General features: G+C 39.4%; 1 protein-coding gene across 1 annotated transcript in view; it reads right to left on the bottom strand.

Annotated features, from left to right (window-relative positions):
* Positions 1 to 1,095: 1,095 nt before the first annotated feature.
* The window catches only part of LOC131679694 (sodium channel protein Nach), a 34,250-nt gene continuing 18,745 nt past the window's right edge, over positions 1,096 to 16,600 (bottom strand). Inside the window, exons 7-10 of the mRNA XM_058960430.1 lie at positions 2,495 to 2,649; positions 2,207 to 2,373; positions 1,556 to 1,670; positions 1,096 to 1,208 (exon numbers count right to left, since the gene is read on the bottom strand). Coding sequence (XP_058816413.1) covers positions 1,096 to 1,208; positions 1,556 to 1,670; positions 2,207 to 2,373; positions 2,495 to 2,649 — 550 coding nt within the window. The remainder of the gene's footprint in view (positions 1,209 to 1,555; positions 1,671 to 2,206; positions 2,374 to 2,494; positions 2,650 to 16,600) is intronic.

Here is a 16,600-nt window from a genome sequence, read left to right as displayed (position 1 = left end):
ACAAGTGCAAAGTGATTAGCTTTAGTCGATGCCGCTTAATTTCTCGTTTCGACTATAAAGTAGATGGCTGTAACCTAGAAAAAGTGTTGTCAATTAAAGACCTAGGCGTTTTATTTGACTGCAAACTGAAATTCAGCGACCATATTTCCACAATAGCTGCCAAAGCTTTTGCGACTCTAGGTTTCTTACGAAGAAACGTTTCAGATTTCAGTGATCCGTATGTGCTCAAAACGTTGTACTGCTCGCTGATACGCAGTACCCTGGAATATGCTGTCCAAGTTTGGGTGCCACACAACGCAACACAACGTGATCGAATCGAGCGAGTGTAAAAACGTTTCCTATACGATTTGCTCTTAGAAATCTGCAATGGCGCGACCCAGTACGTTTGCCTCTTTACTCCGACCGGTGCAAGCTGTTGAACATGCAGACTCTTGAACAGCGACGGGTTTTACTACAGAGGCTTTTAGTATTTGACGTTATCACTGGAAACATCGATTGCCCTCATCTACTCCAGAAAGTAAACTTTTATGCTCCGCAGCGCCGATTCCGGAACCCGCCTCTTCTTTGCATCCCCCGGCATAGAACTGCATATGGACAGAGTAACCCGATCGACATGTGTTGTGTTAAGTTTAACGAAACAATTGGTATTTTTGATTTTAATGTATCTAAAAAGAGTTTTAAGTTAGGTATAATGAACATATAGCACTAAGGTTTTTTTAACGTCTGAACGGGAGTCAGCCGAAGATATGTATAATAAATTAAATTAAAAAATAATTATATTGATTAATAGTCATAGTTTGGAGGAATGAGAAAGACACAATTGCACCACTAGTTGAATTAAAACAGGTTTTTTTTATTTTCGTTACAATTTACAATAATTCAGTCACTACAATCTAACCTACCTTCGAAAATAGCTCCAAATCTATATAGTGCAAATGTAGCACATTCCTTACTAATGTGTAAAAGAATAGATTGTTATAACTGGGTCTTTATTCGAAATGGAATCTGCTGGTGCGAACAATCGTTGACAGCGTAGGCGGTACCGAAGGACATCAGATAACCATATGCCACATTTTGCCTTGGGCTGTGGCTCTACTAACGATGGCCTAGTATGTACCAGAGCAGCCGTAGTGTGAAAAAGTAGATAATTTCCACCATCCCTAACACGCTGAAACCTAGGAAAAATCCAGCCGTGCCACCGATGGAAACTGCAAAGAAAGTACGATAACATGCACTGTGTTCAAACCAAGAAAACAGTTCCAGCAAACGGTAAATGGGTTGCCGATGGCAAGGACTGGGTTCAAGGTTAGCGCATGTAATGAGGAACGAATGGTAAACGGTCATTAGTTCCTGCCGTCGTTTATTTGTTTGTGGTAACTATTAAACGCATAATGAGGGTGCAGAAATGCTAACGACGCACTAGTAAATGGTGAACTTTGACGGTGAAAATACTTTGCAAGTAGAATGCAGGGGCTTGTGGTTAGGGACCGGAATGTAGGAGATTGTATATGGATTTTTGCACCAGTTTGCCATGCCACTTGTAGTGAATACATACCCAACAAATCGGTAAAGGTAAACAAAACCTGTCGGCTGAATCGGATAAGCGGATATCGCTTCATAATGACTAGTCCTCCGTTGCTTCCAAGCAGTTTCCGCGTACCTTTGAGTACCTGTAGAGCGAAGCGGAAAGAGAATAATACGGGAGCTAATATTGAGTCATTTATTAGTACATTGGAATTATTGCATCTCGGATTTATATGATTAGTAATTGAATGAAGTAATTTAATTGTTAATGGATTTATTAACAGACCATTAACATGTGTTTTGAAACTTATAAAGTATTTTTTTCTATTTGTCCATGTTTGAAATTTTGAGTATTCAACATTTCTCGAATTTAAAACGAAAACCCGTCTCAATTGATGAATAATGCAGAAACTTCAAGGACATTCTTCTTATAAGTTATAATTCTAACAAATTTCAAAATCCTATCAAACAAACATAAGCGGTGAGTAGCAAAATATAATAATGAGGCTTGTTCTTACAAAATAAAAGACTAACAAGCATTTCCGGTCCCCGTATCGCCCGCAAGCAACAGTATAGAATAAATCCCTATCAAAACTAATTGCGATAACAGATTGCATAAAAAACCAGCAGCAAAATGATCCTATCTGTTCTATACGTTCCGGCCGGAATTACGTTCACTAACCTGGGTCTTTTCGATGATGACTTTCGAATCGACGCAGTTTTGCTCGCAGAAACATTCAACTGATTCGCCGGTACTGTGCTGGGCGCGGAACTCTAGAAAAAGTTTCTTCCGTGGAACAAAGCAGCTCTGCAGCGTCTTGTAATCGCACACCGGCTTCGGATGTTTGACTAGGGTGAGGTATTATTTTTTGAGTTAAAATGATAAAGGGACCGATGGAGTCGCATGGTGCCTGATGCGTGAGCAAAGAACCATGCGCTTCCCTGCAATTTGATTTCTCGGAATATTTACTGTTGTTGGGATAGAAGTGCGGGATACATCCGCATTGTTCGTAGGCCAGCTTTAAGCGACACTCCTGCCGGCAAGTTCCTTTCGTGTAGATTTTGTAGTGAGTCAGGTTGGACTCGAATGGAAAGCGGCACCCACGTTGGAAAACGGTAGTATCACTAGATGAATACAACAAAAAATATTAGAAGTTACTCTCAAAGTTTTTGTTCTCATTTTTTTTAAATTGGATCAAAACAACAAAATCTTTCAATGTAAGCTGAGTCATGAAAACGAATAATTTTCGTAGTGATGGCAACCTACTTTTCGTGAAAATGATTAAAATAGATAGATCAAGATAAATGTTTGTTCAAAACTATTTGGTTCGTGAGCATAGCATGAATGTGGTTTTTTGCGTTAGCTACGCGTGCAAAATCGCGCCCAAATTGGATGAGCTTTTCAAATGGCGCTCAAAAAGATTCATTCAATCTAGTTGATTACGATGCTGCTATTCGAGTTCGGCGGTTATGGCAAACTAAAATGCATTTCAGTAATGAGTGCTATGTCTAGAGTGGCTTGAAAACGATGTAAAAATGCATTAGAGTATCCTTTGAACATTGCTCTTAGCGTCATTTGTTTTAACTTGGAAATTCATGAACTAATACTGCCAGTAGTCACTCTTTGTTTTTCGTTTTCTACCATAATGCAATGGGTTTGTAGAGTGGTGATGGATAAAAAAGGAAGACTGTGTGCATTGATTCTCATGTTGGCACCCAATTGCAACGCTTATATCACTTTTTTTTAATTTATGAGCCAAACCATTAGAAATAAAGTATTTATCCAATGTACTTCAAATAATAATAGAAAACATACATATTGATGGCGAGAGTCTAGATGGATTGATTAGTACCATCAAAAAGTAGTGAATAAAGGCAAAGACAGCAACTGCGATTTTTTTAAGAATCTTAACCCATTCATGCCCATGTTGTTTGTAGACAACAACGTTTTTAAACAGCGATAACTTTTGGTTGAGGCAAGATTTGCTCACAAAAACAAGTAAGGCTAATAAATGTGACTATTGGCTTTCATTTAAGTATTAACAGTTACAAGGATCAGCTCTAGAACTGAAGTTATTGCAATTAGTCTGATTGAATTCCGATGGAACAGTGCTGCCAGGGACAGTTTACGTTGACGACGGAAAATGAATTTTTTATATAACTTCGTTATGATGCAATATTAGTGAAAACGGATAAAACTTACCCATTAAGACTATTTTTAGCTGCGTTTTCCAAGTCATTGGACTATTGTGAATATTCTAGGAGAATTGGAGTGAGCATTGGAAGGTAAAAATTTCGCAGCTTCTAGCACTGCAAGAGAAACACCTACCTTTATGAAAAAAGTTTTTTTCGAGTTTCTTCAGCCACCCGTTTTCAAGAAAAAATAGTTTTGAAACCCTACATGCATTAGGAAAAAGTTGGGTATGAAAGGGTTAAAATCGTGTTTGTTCATACGTTTCGAAACATCACGACTCCAAAACCATTTCCATCCGTGTATCGTGTAATTAGTGTTAATCCCGTCAAATAGTTCGTGTAGTGTAGTGTAGTGCAGTGAGATCAGACCCTGTTTCGCCGGAAGCCATACGCACGAAGAAAACGATGTATAACGATCTGTCGCGATCACAGCGCATACTTCTTCATTGCACTCTTCTGCGCTAAAGCGTTTCCTACAGCTACGAAGTGCATTGACGCGCTTAACCCTCTAATGCCCAAATTTTTTTTTGGCTTGAAAAAACTTTTGGAGGTGGGCCTCGTGATGAGAAAAACGAAAATAATGTTGGAAATTCTTGTAAGTAATGGGTTTTTCATTAAGGCCTTAAAATAAGTTGGGCACCTGGGCGAATAAAAAACAAAAACTTTTTTTTCTTCTAGTTACTTCAACATAAGCGAATACAGATGGTTTCTTATATTTTGGACTCCATCAGAACGCAAAATACCTAAACTGTAAGGAGTATTTATCTAGTGCTTTGGTTGTTTAATTATTGACATCTAATTTATAGTAGGGGAGTCCAGGGTCTGCTGGCGATGGTTTCACTTATCATGTTTTATGTTTTGCCTTTCTCATATAAAGAAAGGCTATGCAATCACTGTAAAAATCGACTTTTTAACCGAGGCCCGGAGGGCCGAGGGTCATACACCATTCGATTCAGTTCGTCGAGATCGGCAAATGTCTGTGTGTGTATGTATGTGTGTGTGTGTATGTGTGTGTGTCATTTAAACTCACACAATTTTCTCAGAGATGGCTGAACCGATTTTCGCAAACTTAGTTTCATCTGAAAGGTATAACGCTCCCATAAGCTGCTATTGAATTTTTAGTTGCTCCGACTTCCGGTTCCGGAGTTACGGGTTGAAGAGTGCGGTCACACAGCAAATTCCCATATAAACTGATACCACCATGATGTTCAAATGATGTAAACATATTAAAATTGATGTAACATTACTCTAGTTTGCGGGTCTGGATCACTAATGATCAATCAAAGCAGCTTTGACCACATTGGCCACCTATGACGGTTCATGACGCCCCCGGGGAACCCTCCAAGTTCCTAAGCTAATGTCATACCCATTCCCCAACGAATTCTCTACCGATTTTAACAAACTTGATTTCAAATGAAAGATACAGTAGTACCACTGACTGCTGCTAAATTTCATTCGGTTCTGACTCTTGCTTCCGGAGTTACAGGGGTGTTAGTAAGGATACACTGGAATTTCCCATATAAATCGGTACAATCGTAATACCTCAGAGGCTAAAAACTATTGAAATGGTTACCAAATTACCTCTAATCGCAGATCTAGATCACTGATTGCCAATCAAACATTCTTTGAATATATTGTCCACTATCGACGATTCCGGAAGTCCGGAATTCCGGGCATATTCCACAAATAAAGTCACATCGGTTCTTCGGTGATGACTGAACCGATTTTCTCAAACCAAGTCTCAAATGGTAGGCAAAATATGCAGCTGAGTATTGCATCAGAGCCCCTCCGCCCCCCCCCCCCCGCCTTGCCCTTACATCTCCCTCCTTCATCACTACCGTCCCCTTGGACCACCCTCACGCCCGCATTTCCTTCATCCACCTCGTATACCAAAATAAGATGAAGGATTTCTGACGCATCCTCCACTCCCACTCTACTAACCCCCCATTCCCTCCACTTTTAAACCCATTCCACCAACATTTCAAAATATAATCACATGAAGATAACATTGACTCATGCTGATTAAGCTAATTAAATACTATTCTTTTGCCTTTCTCATATAGAAAGGTTATGCAATTGCTCCAAAAACCGACTTTCTAACCGAGGCCCGGAGGGCCGAGTCTCATATAACATTCGACTCAGTTCGCCGAGATCGCAAAATATCTGTGTGTATATATGTGTGTATGTATGTATGTATGTATGTATGTATGTATGTATGTATGTATGTATGTATGTATGTATGTATGTATGTATGTATGTATGTATGTATGTATGTATGTATGTATGTATGTATGTATGTATGTATGTATGTATGTATGTATGTATGTATGTATGTATGTATGTATGTATGTATGTATGTATGTATGTATGTATGTATGGATGTATGGATGTATGTATGTATGTATGTATGTATGTATGTATGTATGTATGTATGTATGTATGTATGTATGTATGTATGTATGTATGTATGTATGTATGTATGTATGTATGTATGTATGTATGTATGTATGTATGTATGTATGTATGTATGTATGTATGTATGTATGTATGTATGTATGTATGTATGTATGTATGTATGTATGTATGTATGTATGTATGTATGTATGTATGTATGTATGTATGTATGTATGTATGTATGTATGTATGTATGTATGTATGTATGTATGTATGTATGTATGTATGTATGTATGTATGTATGTATGTATGTATGTATGTATGTATGTATGTATGTATGTATGTATGTATGTATGTATGTATGTATGTATGTATGTATGTATGTATGTATGTATGTATGTATGTATGTATGTATGTATGTATGTATATATGTATGTATGTATGTATGTATGTATGTATGTATGTATGTATGTATGTGTGTGTATGTGCGGATTTGTTAACAAAATGTCCACATCGGTTACTCGGAGATGGCTGAACCGATTTTTACAAACTAAGATTCAAATGAAAGGTATAATGTTCCCATAGGTTGCTATTGAATTTCATTTTCAACCGACATCTTGTTCCGGATTACGAGTTTACAAAACAAAATTTGTTGATTTGTCCACATCGGTTTCTCGGAATTTTCTGAACCGATTTTGACAAACATGATTTTAAATGAAAGGTCCATCAGCTGCTGTTGAATTTTGTGTGGATCCGAGTTCTGGTTCCTGAATTACAGGGTGATATGTACGATCATGCAGCAAATCCCGATTCTAACGAATTCTGCGATGAATGTAAGAAGGTGAATTTTTTTCCAAAATGTAAACACAACTGTTGAATTTGTAGATCTAGATCACCAACAGTCATTCAAAGTCTCTTTGGCCACACTGGCCATCATCGACGGATCCGGAAGCATCCAAATTCAGAATAACGGTTATATTCGTTTCTCGAAAATGGCTAGACCGATTTGGTCAACTTAGTCTCAAATGAAAGGTGTTGCGTCCCTGGAAACTGATATTTAATTCCATCTCTATCCGACTTCCGGCTCCGGAGTTACGGGTTGTGGAGTGCGATCACACAGAAAACTCCGATTCAAACCGATACCGCGATGAATGCAAAAAGGTGCTCTTATATATACTTACCAAGTGTAATAAGAATGAAAGACATTTCCATAATGTTATATTGTACGAACCAGCTATTAAATCATAGTTTGGAGATATGAGAAAGGCATAATTGCACCTCTAGGTGGATTAAAACAGGTTTTTAATTTAAGAAGATCGTGTAAAAGTAAATGCGTTGCATGAAAGAGCAGGCTGTTGTCTACATTACAGCATTTTAAATATGTGACGCGGAAATCTCGCCAATTTTCGACTATACGCACAATGATGCCACCTGGCCACTTTTGATGATAAAGTATGGATCGCGTGAGATGTTTTTTGAATAAAACTGCAAATCAATGATACTTGTTACTATTTTTCAGCCTCAATGCTCCTGCATTTTAATTTCGACGCACAATTTGTATTCAAAAGCTAAATTTTCGAAATTTTTCAGGTGAAATTCTGAAGTAAACAAACAAAAAAACAAATTTAACTTGTGGTTTCGTATATATACATATACGGTCAAAAAAGTTCTTTTCGCGCGCTATCGAAAAATCTAGTTATTCGTGGAATAGCTTTGAACTCGCCCTAAATAACAAAAATGCTACAATTTAAAAACGTTACCTAGGATAATGAGCATATTTTTGTCATAACCATGTAAAACCGTTGGTTAGAGCGGCGTTAGCCATCTTTGTTCAACGTATTGGTTCAAATGGCGATTTTTGATATCATAATGGTTCATAAGAAGAAAGCAAAGATATTGGTGCCAATTCATACGTATTGCATCAATTGTATTCCGAGTAATTAATGAAAGCCTTACTAATACGACTCAAGTAGGCTCTTCACTCTAATACGCTCGAAAACTCAATATCACACAGAAACAGAATTTAATGCAACATAAACACATTGGAGAATGGATTAAACAGTACTTGAAGTGCAGAACTAGAGACAGCGCCATATGTCTAAAACAAAAGGAGAAAAAAGATTCTGCCACCTAGCCCCAGACTCCCCTAAATATTATTAAATGATAAGAATATCCATATTCTAACTCCAACATTCAGCCAAAGTTTTTAAAACATAAGTTTTTTCAACTAAAATTGCACATAATACTAGTTTCTGTACGATAAGTAATCACTAAAGACTGAAAAAAAAATTTCGCTCAGGTGCCCAACACCGCCTCTAGGCGGGCAAAGTATTTTACCAAAAAACGTAAACTTCCGAATTATTCCACTAAACCATCTACATCTACAGTGAAATGCTAGTAACAGGCTACTCAAAAATATTTTTTTTAGTTATTGAAATTTCCAAAAACAGTTAAAATTTGTTTAATGAAGATTACCACTAAACACAAAATAGTTTTTTTTCCACGTTTTCCTTGAATATTCAACTTTGAGCTTCAAATGCCTTTGACAGAAAGCTACGAATATTAAAATAAAGTGTGTGTATGAAGGGTGTGAGCGTTGGGAAGAAATGCTAGTGCGGATGACAACATACAATCATGTTTTAGTAGTTTTATTTAGATTTTTATAGAGACCGCCTAGAGGCGGTGTTGTCATAACAGTTTTAGCCTTCGCCTTGAAAGGTTGTGTTTGCTGATTGGTTGTAGCAACCAAGGCTGTACAAGCCGTGAATAGGCTAGAAGTTTGTGTACCGTGTCAGTATTTGATGCCGTGTTGGTGCGGAGACAGGCAGGATTGTTGGCTGCGAGAGCGGTCGTTTGGTGGTGGTACCACGCGATAAGCGAGTGTTGGTGCGAAGGCAACGAAGTCTCGGGTAAGCGGCGCCCCACCTTGGTGGTAGTAGTGGTTGCGCTGCATACAACCGGCGCTTGCGACGGAGTGAGACAGAGCTGTATCTGGTTGGTGAAGCGGCTCGCTTCATCATCATTCATTCATCCGTATTAGTGCAGATACGGGATTTTGAGTATTTGTGTACCTAGCCACGCTGCGTAGCAGGGGAATACCTCTGGACCCACAGGTAAGCGGCGGCCCCACCTTGGTGGTGGTAGTGGTTACGCTGCATACAGTCGGCGCTAAGTGAGACAGAGCTGCATCTTGTTGGTGAAGCGTCTCGCTTCATCATCACTTATTCATCTGTGCTAGTGCAGAAACGGGCTTTTGTGTATTTGTGTACCTAGCCACGCTGCATAGTAAGGAAATACCCCTGGACCCACAGGTAAATAGCGGCTCCATCTTGGTAGTGGTGGTTGCGCTGTGTTCAACCCGAGCGTGACAGAGGGAGACAGCGAGAATCTGCAACTCTTCGAAGGACAGGTAGATTTTAATATAATTTTGCTAGTGTTAGTATTTAATTTACTTACTGTGTATGGTAGGCGAGATGGAGGATAGTGAGATGGAATCCTCCATTTCACAAGAGCAAAATTCTTCTGATCCCCCTCCCTCAACTCCCCCTAGAATAAAATTATACCCCCAAGGGTCTTCTGGACCTTGGCAGGTTTTCTTCAGGCGGAAAGGAAAGCCATTAAACCTTGTGCAAATTGCACGGGATCTGACTTCACGATTTTCTGCTGTAACAGAGATCGTGAAAGTAAATAAAGATAAACTTCGAGTTAGCATTGATAACATTAGACAAGCTAACGAGATAGTAGCCTGCGAACTCTTCACGCGTGAATATAAAGTTTATATACTTTCGCGCGATATAGAATGCGATGGAGTCATCTCCGAACCCAGCCTCACTGCAGAGGATATACTTAAGCATGGTGTTGGTTGTTTCAAGAACACCCTGCTTAATAAAGTAAAAATACTCGATGTTAAGCAATTGTACTCAGTATCAATTGAAGAAGAGAAAAAAGTTTACCGACCATCCTATTCATTTCGTGTAACTTTCGCTGGGTCTGCTTTGCCTAGCCATGTTCTCATTAATAAAATTCGTCTCCCCGTTCGCCTTTTCATCCCTCGTGTGATGAATTGCCTCAATTGTAAACAGCTTGGCCACACAGCCACTTACTGTTCCAATAAGGTACGGTGTGGCAAATGTGGGGGGCCTCATCAAGAGGATACATGCAATAAAAACTTAGAAAAATGTTTACATTGCGGAGAAACTTCACACGAGCTCCTTGCATGTCCCATATATAAAATGCGGGAGGAGAAAATTAAACGATCCTTGAAGGAGAGATCTAAGTGCTCTTATGCAGAAATACTGAAAAATGCTACTCCTGAACCCACGGTCCCAGAAAACAGATACGCTATTCTATTGCCGAAAGAGTCTGACTCTGACGAAGCGTCCGAAGGTACATCATTTGTTTTACCTAGAGGATCCAGGAAAAGAAAACAATCCTCTTTCCCCAAACTGCCAAGCAAGGGCCTTAAAATTTCTCCTCCAACAAATAAATTGCGGCCAAAGCTAAAGAATTCCGATGCAATACCGAAGCCAGTCCCTCCCGGTTTTGGTAATGTACAATCCAAACAGAACACCATTACTGGAAATAATAAAACTTCAACTTCCTCCGAGCCTCAACCGGGGATAGGTTTATTGAAATTTTCTGAAATTGTTGATTGGATTTTCAAAGCATTCAATATTTCTGAACCACTAAAAAGTATACTTTCAGCGTTCCTCCCAACAATTAGAACATTTTTAGAGCAGCTGATTGCTCAATGGCCCATCCTTGCAACGATTGTATCTTTCAATGGATAATTCACCTCCTCCAATGAAAGATTCCATCACTGTTTTACAGTGGAATTGCAGAAGTATCATACCTAAAATTGACTCCTTAAAAATTTTGCTGCATAATTTGAAATGCGATGCTTTTGCTTTATGTGAAACATGGCTTACCTCAAACATTAATTTCAACTTGAATGATTTCAACATTATTCGCCTAGACCGAGACACCCCATATGGAGGAGTGCTTCTAGGAATTAAAAAGTGCTATCCTTTCTAGAGAACTAACATCCCCTTGTTTGCGGGCATTGAGGCTGTAGCTGTCCAAACGAATATTAAAGGCAAAGACATGTCTATCGCTTCTATATATATACCTCCCAAAGCTCAAATTGGACAACGTCAGATTTTTGAGGTAGTGGAATCCATGGCTGCTCCGCGGCTGATACTGGGAGACTTCAACTCGCACGGAGTATTGTGGGGTTCCCTCTTCAATGATAATCGATCCTCTTTGATATACAATGTTTGTGACGAGCTCAATATGACAGTTTTAAATACAGGCGAAGCAACACGCATTCCCAGACCACCCGCACGACCAAGTGCATTAGATCTATCTCTATGCTCGACATCACTTCGGTTAGATTGCACGTGGAAGGTTGTACCTGATCCTCACGGTAGCGATCATTTGCCAGTCGTTATTTCAATTAACAGTGAATTAGGCCTCACGAATTCAATCAATATACCTTATGACTTGACACGAAATATTGATTGGAAAAAATACCAATCTTTAATTTCCACTTCTCTTGTTTCGACGGAAGAGCTACCACCTACCGAAGAATATGAATTTCTAGCGGGTTTGATTATTGAAGCAGCAGAACAAACCCAAACGAAATGCAATCCTGGCATGATAATGAACAGCCGGCCTCCTAATCCCTGGTGGGACAAAGAGTGCTCGGATGCATATGAAGCTAAACAAGTTGCTTACAAAGAAATTATGAAACGGAAAGGGTGTACACGTGCAAACTTTGAAAATTATTCGATTTTACAAAACAAATTTGACAGTCTCCGTCGTGCCAAAAAGTCTAGTTATTGGAGACGTTTCGTTGATGGCTTGTCAAGAGAAACATCAATGAGTACTCTTTGGAACACAGCCAGAAGAATGAGGAATCGAAACGTAACTAATGAAAGCGAAGATTTTTCGAATCGCTGGATATTTAATTTTGCCAAGAAAGTTTGTCCAGATTCTGCTCCTGCGCAGAAAATCATTCGCGATGCTCCCACAAGTAACGATTCCATAGATTCGCCTTTGACAATGATGGAATTTTCAATTGCACTCCTCTCATGCAACAATAATGCTCCGGGTCCAGACAGAATTAAATTCAACTTGGTGAAGAATCTGCCTGACCTAGCAAAAAGACGCTTGTTGAATTTATTCAATAAGCTTCTTGAGCAGAACATAGTCCCGCACGACTGGAGACAAGTGAGAGTTATCGCCATTCCAAAACCGGGAAAACCAGCCTCCGATCATAACTCGTATCGACCGATTGCAATGCTATCCTGCATCAGGAAATTGTTGGAAAAAATTATCCTGCGACGTCTCGACAATTGGGTTGAGGCAAACGGCTTGCTATCAGATACCCAGTTTGGTTTTCGGAGGGGAAAGGGAACGAATGATTGTCTGGCGCTACTTTCGTCAGAAATCCAACTAGCTTACGCAAACAAAGAACAAATGGCGTCTGTGTTCTTAGACATAAAAGGAGCATTCGACTCTGTTTCCATTGATGTTCTCTCAGAGAAACTACATCAATGTGGTCTTTCACCAATATTAAATAATTATTTATACAACTTATTGTCAGAAAAGCACATGCATTTTTCATATGGCGATTTGGCAACATTCAGAATAAGTTACATGGGTCTCCCACAAGGTTCTTGTTTAAGCCCCCTTCTCTACAATTTTTACGTGAATGACATTGATAATTGTATTGTCAGCCCATGCACTCTAAGGCAACTTGCAGATGATGGTGTGGTTTCTGTTACAGGACCAAAAGCCATAAATTTACAACAACCACTGCAAGATAGTTTGGATAATTTATCAAGTTGGGCTTTGAAGTTAGGCATCGATTTCTCTACGGAGAAAACAGAGTTGGTTGTTTTTTCAAGGAAGCGTGATCCAGCTCAGCTTCAGCTTCAGTTGGTTGGTAGAACGATAGCCCAAGTCATGACCTTTAAATATCTCGGAATTTGGTTCGATTCTAAAGGTACATGGGGAGGCCACATTAGGTATCTGATAAAGAAGTGCCAACAAAGGATAAATTTTCTCCGAACAATAACCGGATCTTGGTGGGGTGCTCATCCAAGTGACGTGATAAGATTGTATCAAACAACGATACTTTCAGTAATGGAATATGGGTGCTTCTGTTTCCGTTCAGCTGCAAACACTCACATTATTAAATTGGAACGAATACAGTATCGTTGTATACGAATCGCCTTAGGTTCCATGCAATCGACACATACGATGAGTCTTGAAGTTCTAGCGGGAGTTCTTCCCTTAAAAGATCGATTCTGGGATCTCTCCTCTCGTTTACTTATACGATGTGAGGTTATGAATCCACTTGTAATTGAAAATTTCGAAAGACTTGTCGAGCTTCAATCCCAAACCAGATTCATGACAGTGTACTTCAATCACATGTCACAAGAAATAACGCCTTCTAGTTATGTTCTGACATGTGTTAATATACTAGATACTCCCGATTCCACTTTATTTTTCGACACGTCCATGCAAGAGGAAATTCGTGGAATCCCGGATCACCAGCGCTCTCTGGAGATCCCTAAAATATTCATAAGTAAATACCAACACATTGACTGCCATAAAATGTTCTACACTGATGGGTCACGAATCAATGAGGCCACTGGCTTCGGTATTTTCAACAATAACACCTCGATCTCTTTCAAGCTTGCAGAACCTGCCTCCGTTTATACAGCCGAACTAGCAGCAGTTCACTATAGTCTGGAAATCATTGATACTTTACTTCCGAGCCATTATTTCATCCTCACAGATAGCCTCAGCACAATTAAGGCACTACGCTCATTAAAGCTTGATAATCACGCTCCGTTCTTTTTGAAGAAGATACGAGAATACTTAACCAAATTAACAAATAAATCTTATAAAATTACCTTAGTGTGGATTCCCGCTCATTGCTCCATACCGGGTAATGAGAGAGCGGATAATTTAGCCAAAATAGGGGCGCTGGACGGTGACATCTATGAAAGACCTATTGCCTTCAATGAATTTTATAGCACTTCTCGTCAGAGGACGCTTACTAGTTGGCAAACATCATGGGACAATGGAGATCTGGGACGGTGGTTGCACTCAATTATCCCTAAAGTATCAACGAAGGCATGGTTCAAAGGGTTGGATGTAAGTCGAAACTTCATTCGTGTGATGTCTAGACTCATGTCCAACCATTATACGTTGAATGCGCATCTCCGCCGTATTGGGATCGCAGGAGATAATCAATGTACTTGCGGAGAGGGTTACGAAGACATTGAACATGTTGTTTGGTCTTGCACTGAATATCGTGAAGCCAGATCCCAATTAATAGACTCCTTACGAGCCAGAAGAAAACCACCCTATGTACCTGTTCGTGATATCCTCGCTTTACGAGATCTTACATACATGAGCCATATTTATCATTTCCTGAAAACAATAAATATTCAAATATAATTATCTCCACAATGTTTCTAGTTTTTTTTCCCTTGCTACCCACAAACAATTTAGATTTCTTCGCAGTTAGTTAAGTTAGATAAAACGATATAAATAAAGAAAAAAATAAACAAAGATTACAGAAAAACTATCAATAGGTTTACAATGAAATTCAAGAAAATAGAGTATAATTAAAAACATTCAAAATGATGATTATCCTCAGTGTTAGCATTAGAAAGTGATTTTTTTTTATAACGTGATAGTCTTAAGAACCTTTGTAACATGTTATGTAAAAAAACCCCGGCGTAAAAAAGCTTTTGCAAACGCCGTGTCAAATAAACGTTTTATGAAAAAAAAAAAAAAAAAAAGAGGCGGTGTTGGGAACTAGAGGGTTAAAGTATTTTCATCATGCAGTTTAGGCAACAACAAACAGATTTTAGAAGTTGGTGCAATAACCGTAATGTTCGCTATAAAGTTTAAAATAGTTTTGTTAATTTTTTTTGTGCAACGCTCTGATTATTTGCACCATTTGTTTAGGTTTTGTGCTCTTTCCGCGCATAGATGGTTTTAAACAATTTTCTCTCCTGAATAAAGAAAAAAATAGTTTTTACCAAAATTGATCTCCACTAAGGATAGTGCATCTTGCATTGGCGCGCTAAGCAAAACCAAATGTTTCCAATTTCATTAGTTCTCATCAGCTTAAAATGGGCTTCTTTTCTTGCGGAACACACGTTTGATTAAGGGTTTGTACAGGAACACAAGTTGTGTCTCAGTTTTTGGAGCTAGTGTCATTCCGGCGCTAGTCTAGTCCGTTAACTAAATTAGTATAGGAAACGCAAATTCCATAACAAATTTATTTTTTTTAGTTTTTCATGCAATTAGGTACATAAAAAATCTATTTCAGCAATTTTTTATGATTTTTAACTGTAAATTGCCCAATGAAAAGCAGTTTTTAAAATTGGTTTGACTCTTGGATGTTGGAGTTTGTTCGATTACGAAAAGTATGAGTGGTCTCTTATCAAAACCGTGAAAGTTTTTCTATGTTCCATGAGAATGCCATGTCGCCTTACGTTGCACTCCTTACTCTTTTTTCGCCCTTCTTCCCCACGGAGCTACATCGTCGCTACTTTCGTTGCACATTTTTATTCTGCTCTATCTCGGAGCCTCACTGGATCCATGAAATGGCGCTACCTTTGAGCTTTGATTTAACACTTGACTCATCTACTGCTTCTTGTCTCCATCCATTACGTCCCCATTTTAGCTCTCGTTTAGCTCTTGTTTCGGAGGTGAACTCACCTTACTCCGACTGAGAGTTTCCCTACGGAGGAATTTCTCCTGACATCAATACCCGCTTCCTTGAGCCATTCAGCTCCCAGTTTTTTCTAGATCTACTCGGATATAATCCTGCAGTTAACCACCTTACTCCGATTAAAAGTTCCCTCGCACAGGGGTTTCTCTCGGTATTGTTGTTTGTTTCTTGAGCCAATTAGCTTCCACTTTTGTAACGATATAGTCGGATAGACCACGGCGGTAAATCTAACCCCCTTCCACAATACAGCCTACTTACAAGATACCCGATAGGGTGTCGATTCCAGTGAAGCCTGACGTCCGATTCACCAGTACCCCGATGACCCGAACCAGGTGTTACGTCGCGTACTACTTAACTGGTCCCCACGGTGGACCCAGGCTACACCAATGCGACGGAGAGTTTCCCGGCAGCGGTATTTCTCCTGAAACCCGATTTGTGGTTTCACGGCGGCTTTCTAGCCAACGGCACTGCTTTGTTGATTCCTTAATCACTTCCTCTGCAGCTCGGAGAGTAACACGTAACCACTTTGTTGACAGCCTTCTTCGAACCTAGGGTATTCGACGACCACGTGCTCCAGTGTCTTTTGCATGTTCATGCCCTCCGAGCTAAACGATGAGGAAGCATGTCCAAACCGATGCAGGTGCTTCTGGAAGCATTCGTGTCAAACAAAAACTGCGTCGAATGCCCAGTCTCCTTGCATTTCGTGTATTCGTCCGCTGGTAGCAT

The sequence above is a fragment of the Topomyia yanbarensis genome, chromosome 2 (assembly GCF_030247195.1).
Source record: "Topomyia yanbarensis strain Yona2022 chromosome 2, ASM3024719v1, whole genome shotgun sequence".
Taxonomy (NCBI): domain Eukaryota; kingdom Metazoa; phylum Arthropoda; class Insecta; order Diptera; family Culicidae; genus Topomyia; species Topomyia yanbarensis.
The sequence above is the reverse complement of the archived record's forward strand: the minus strand, read 5'-3'. Positions and strand labels throughout refer to the sequence as shown.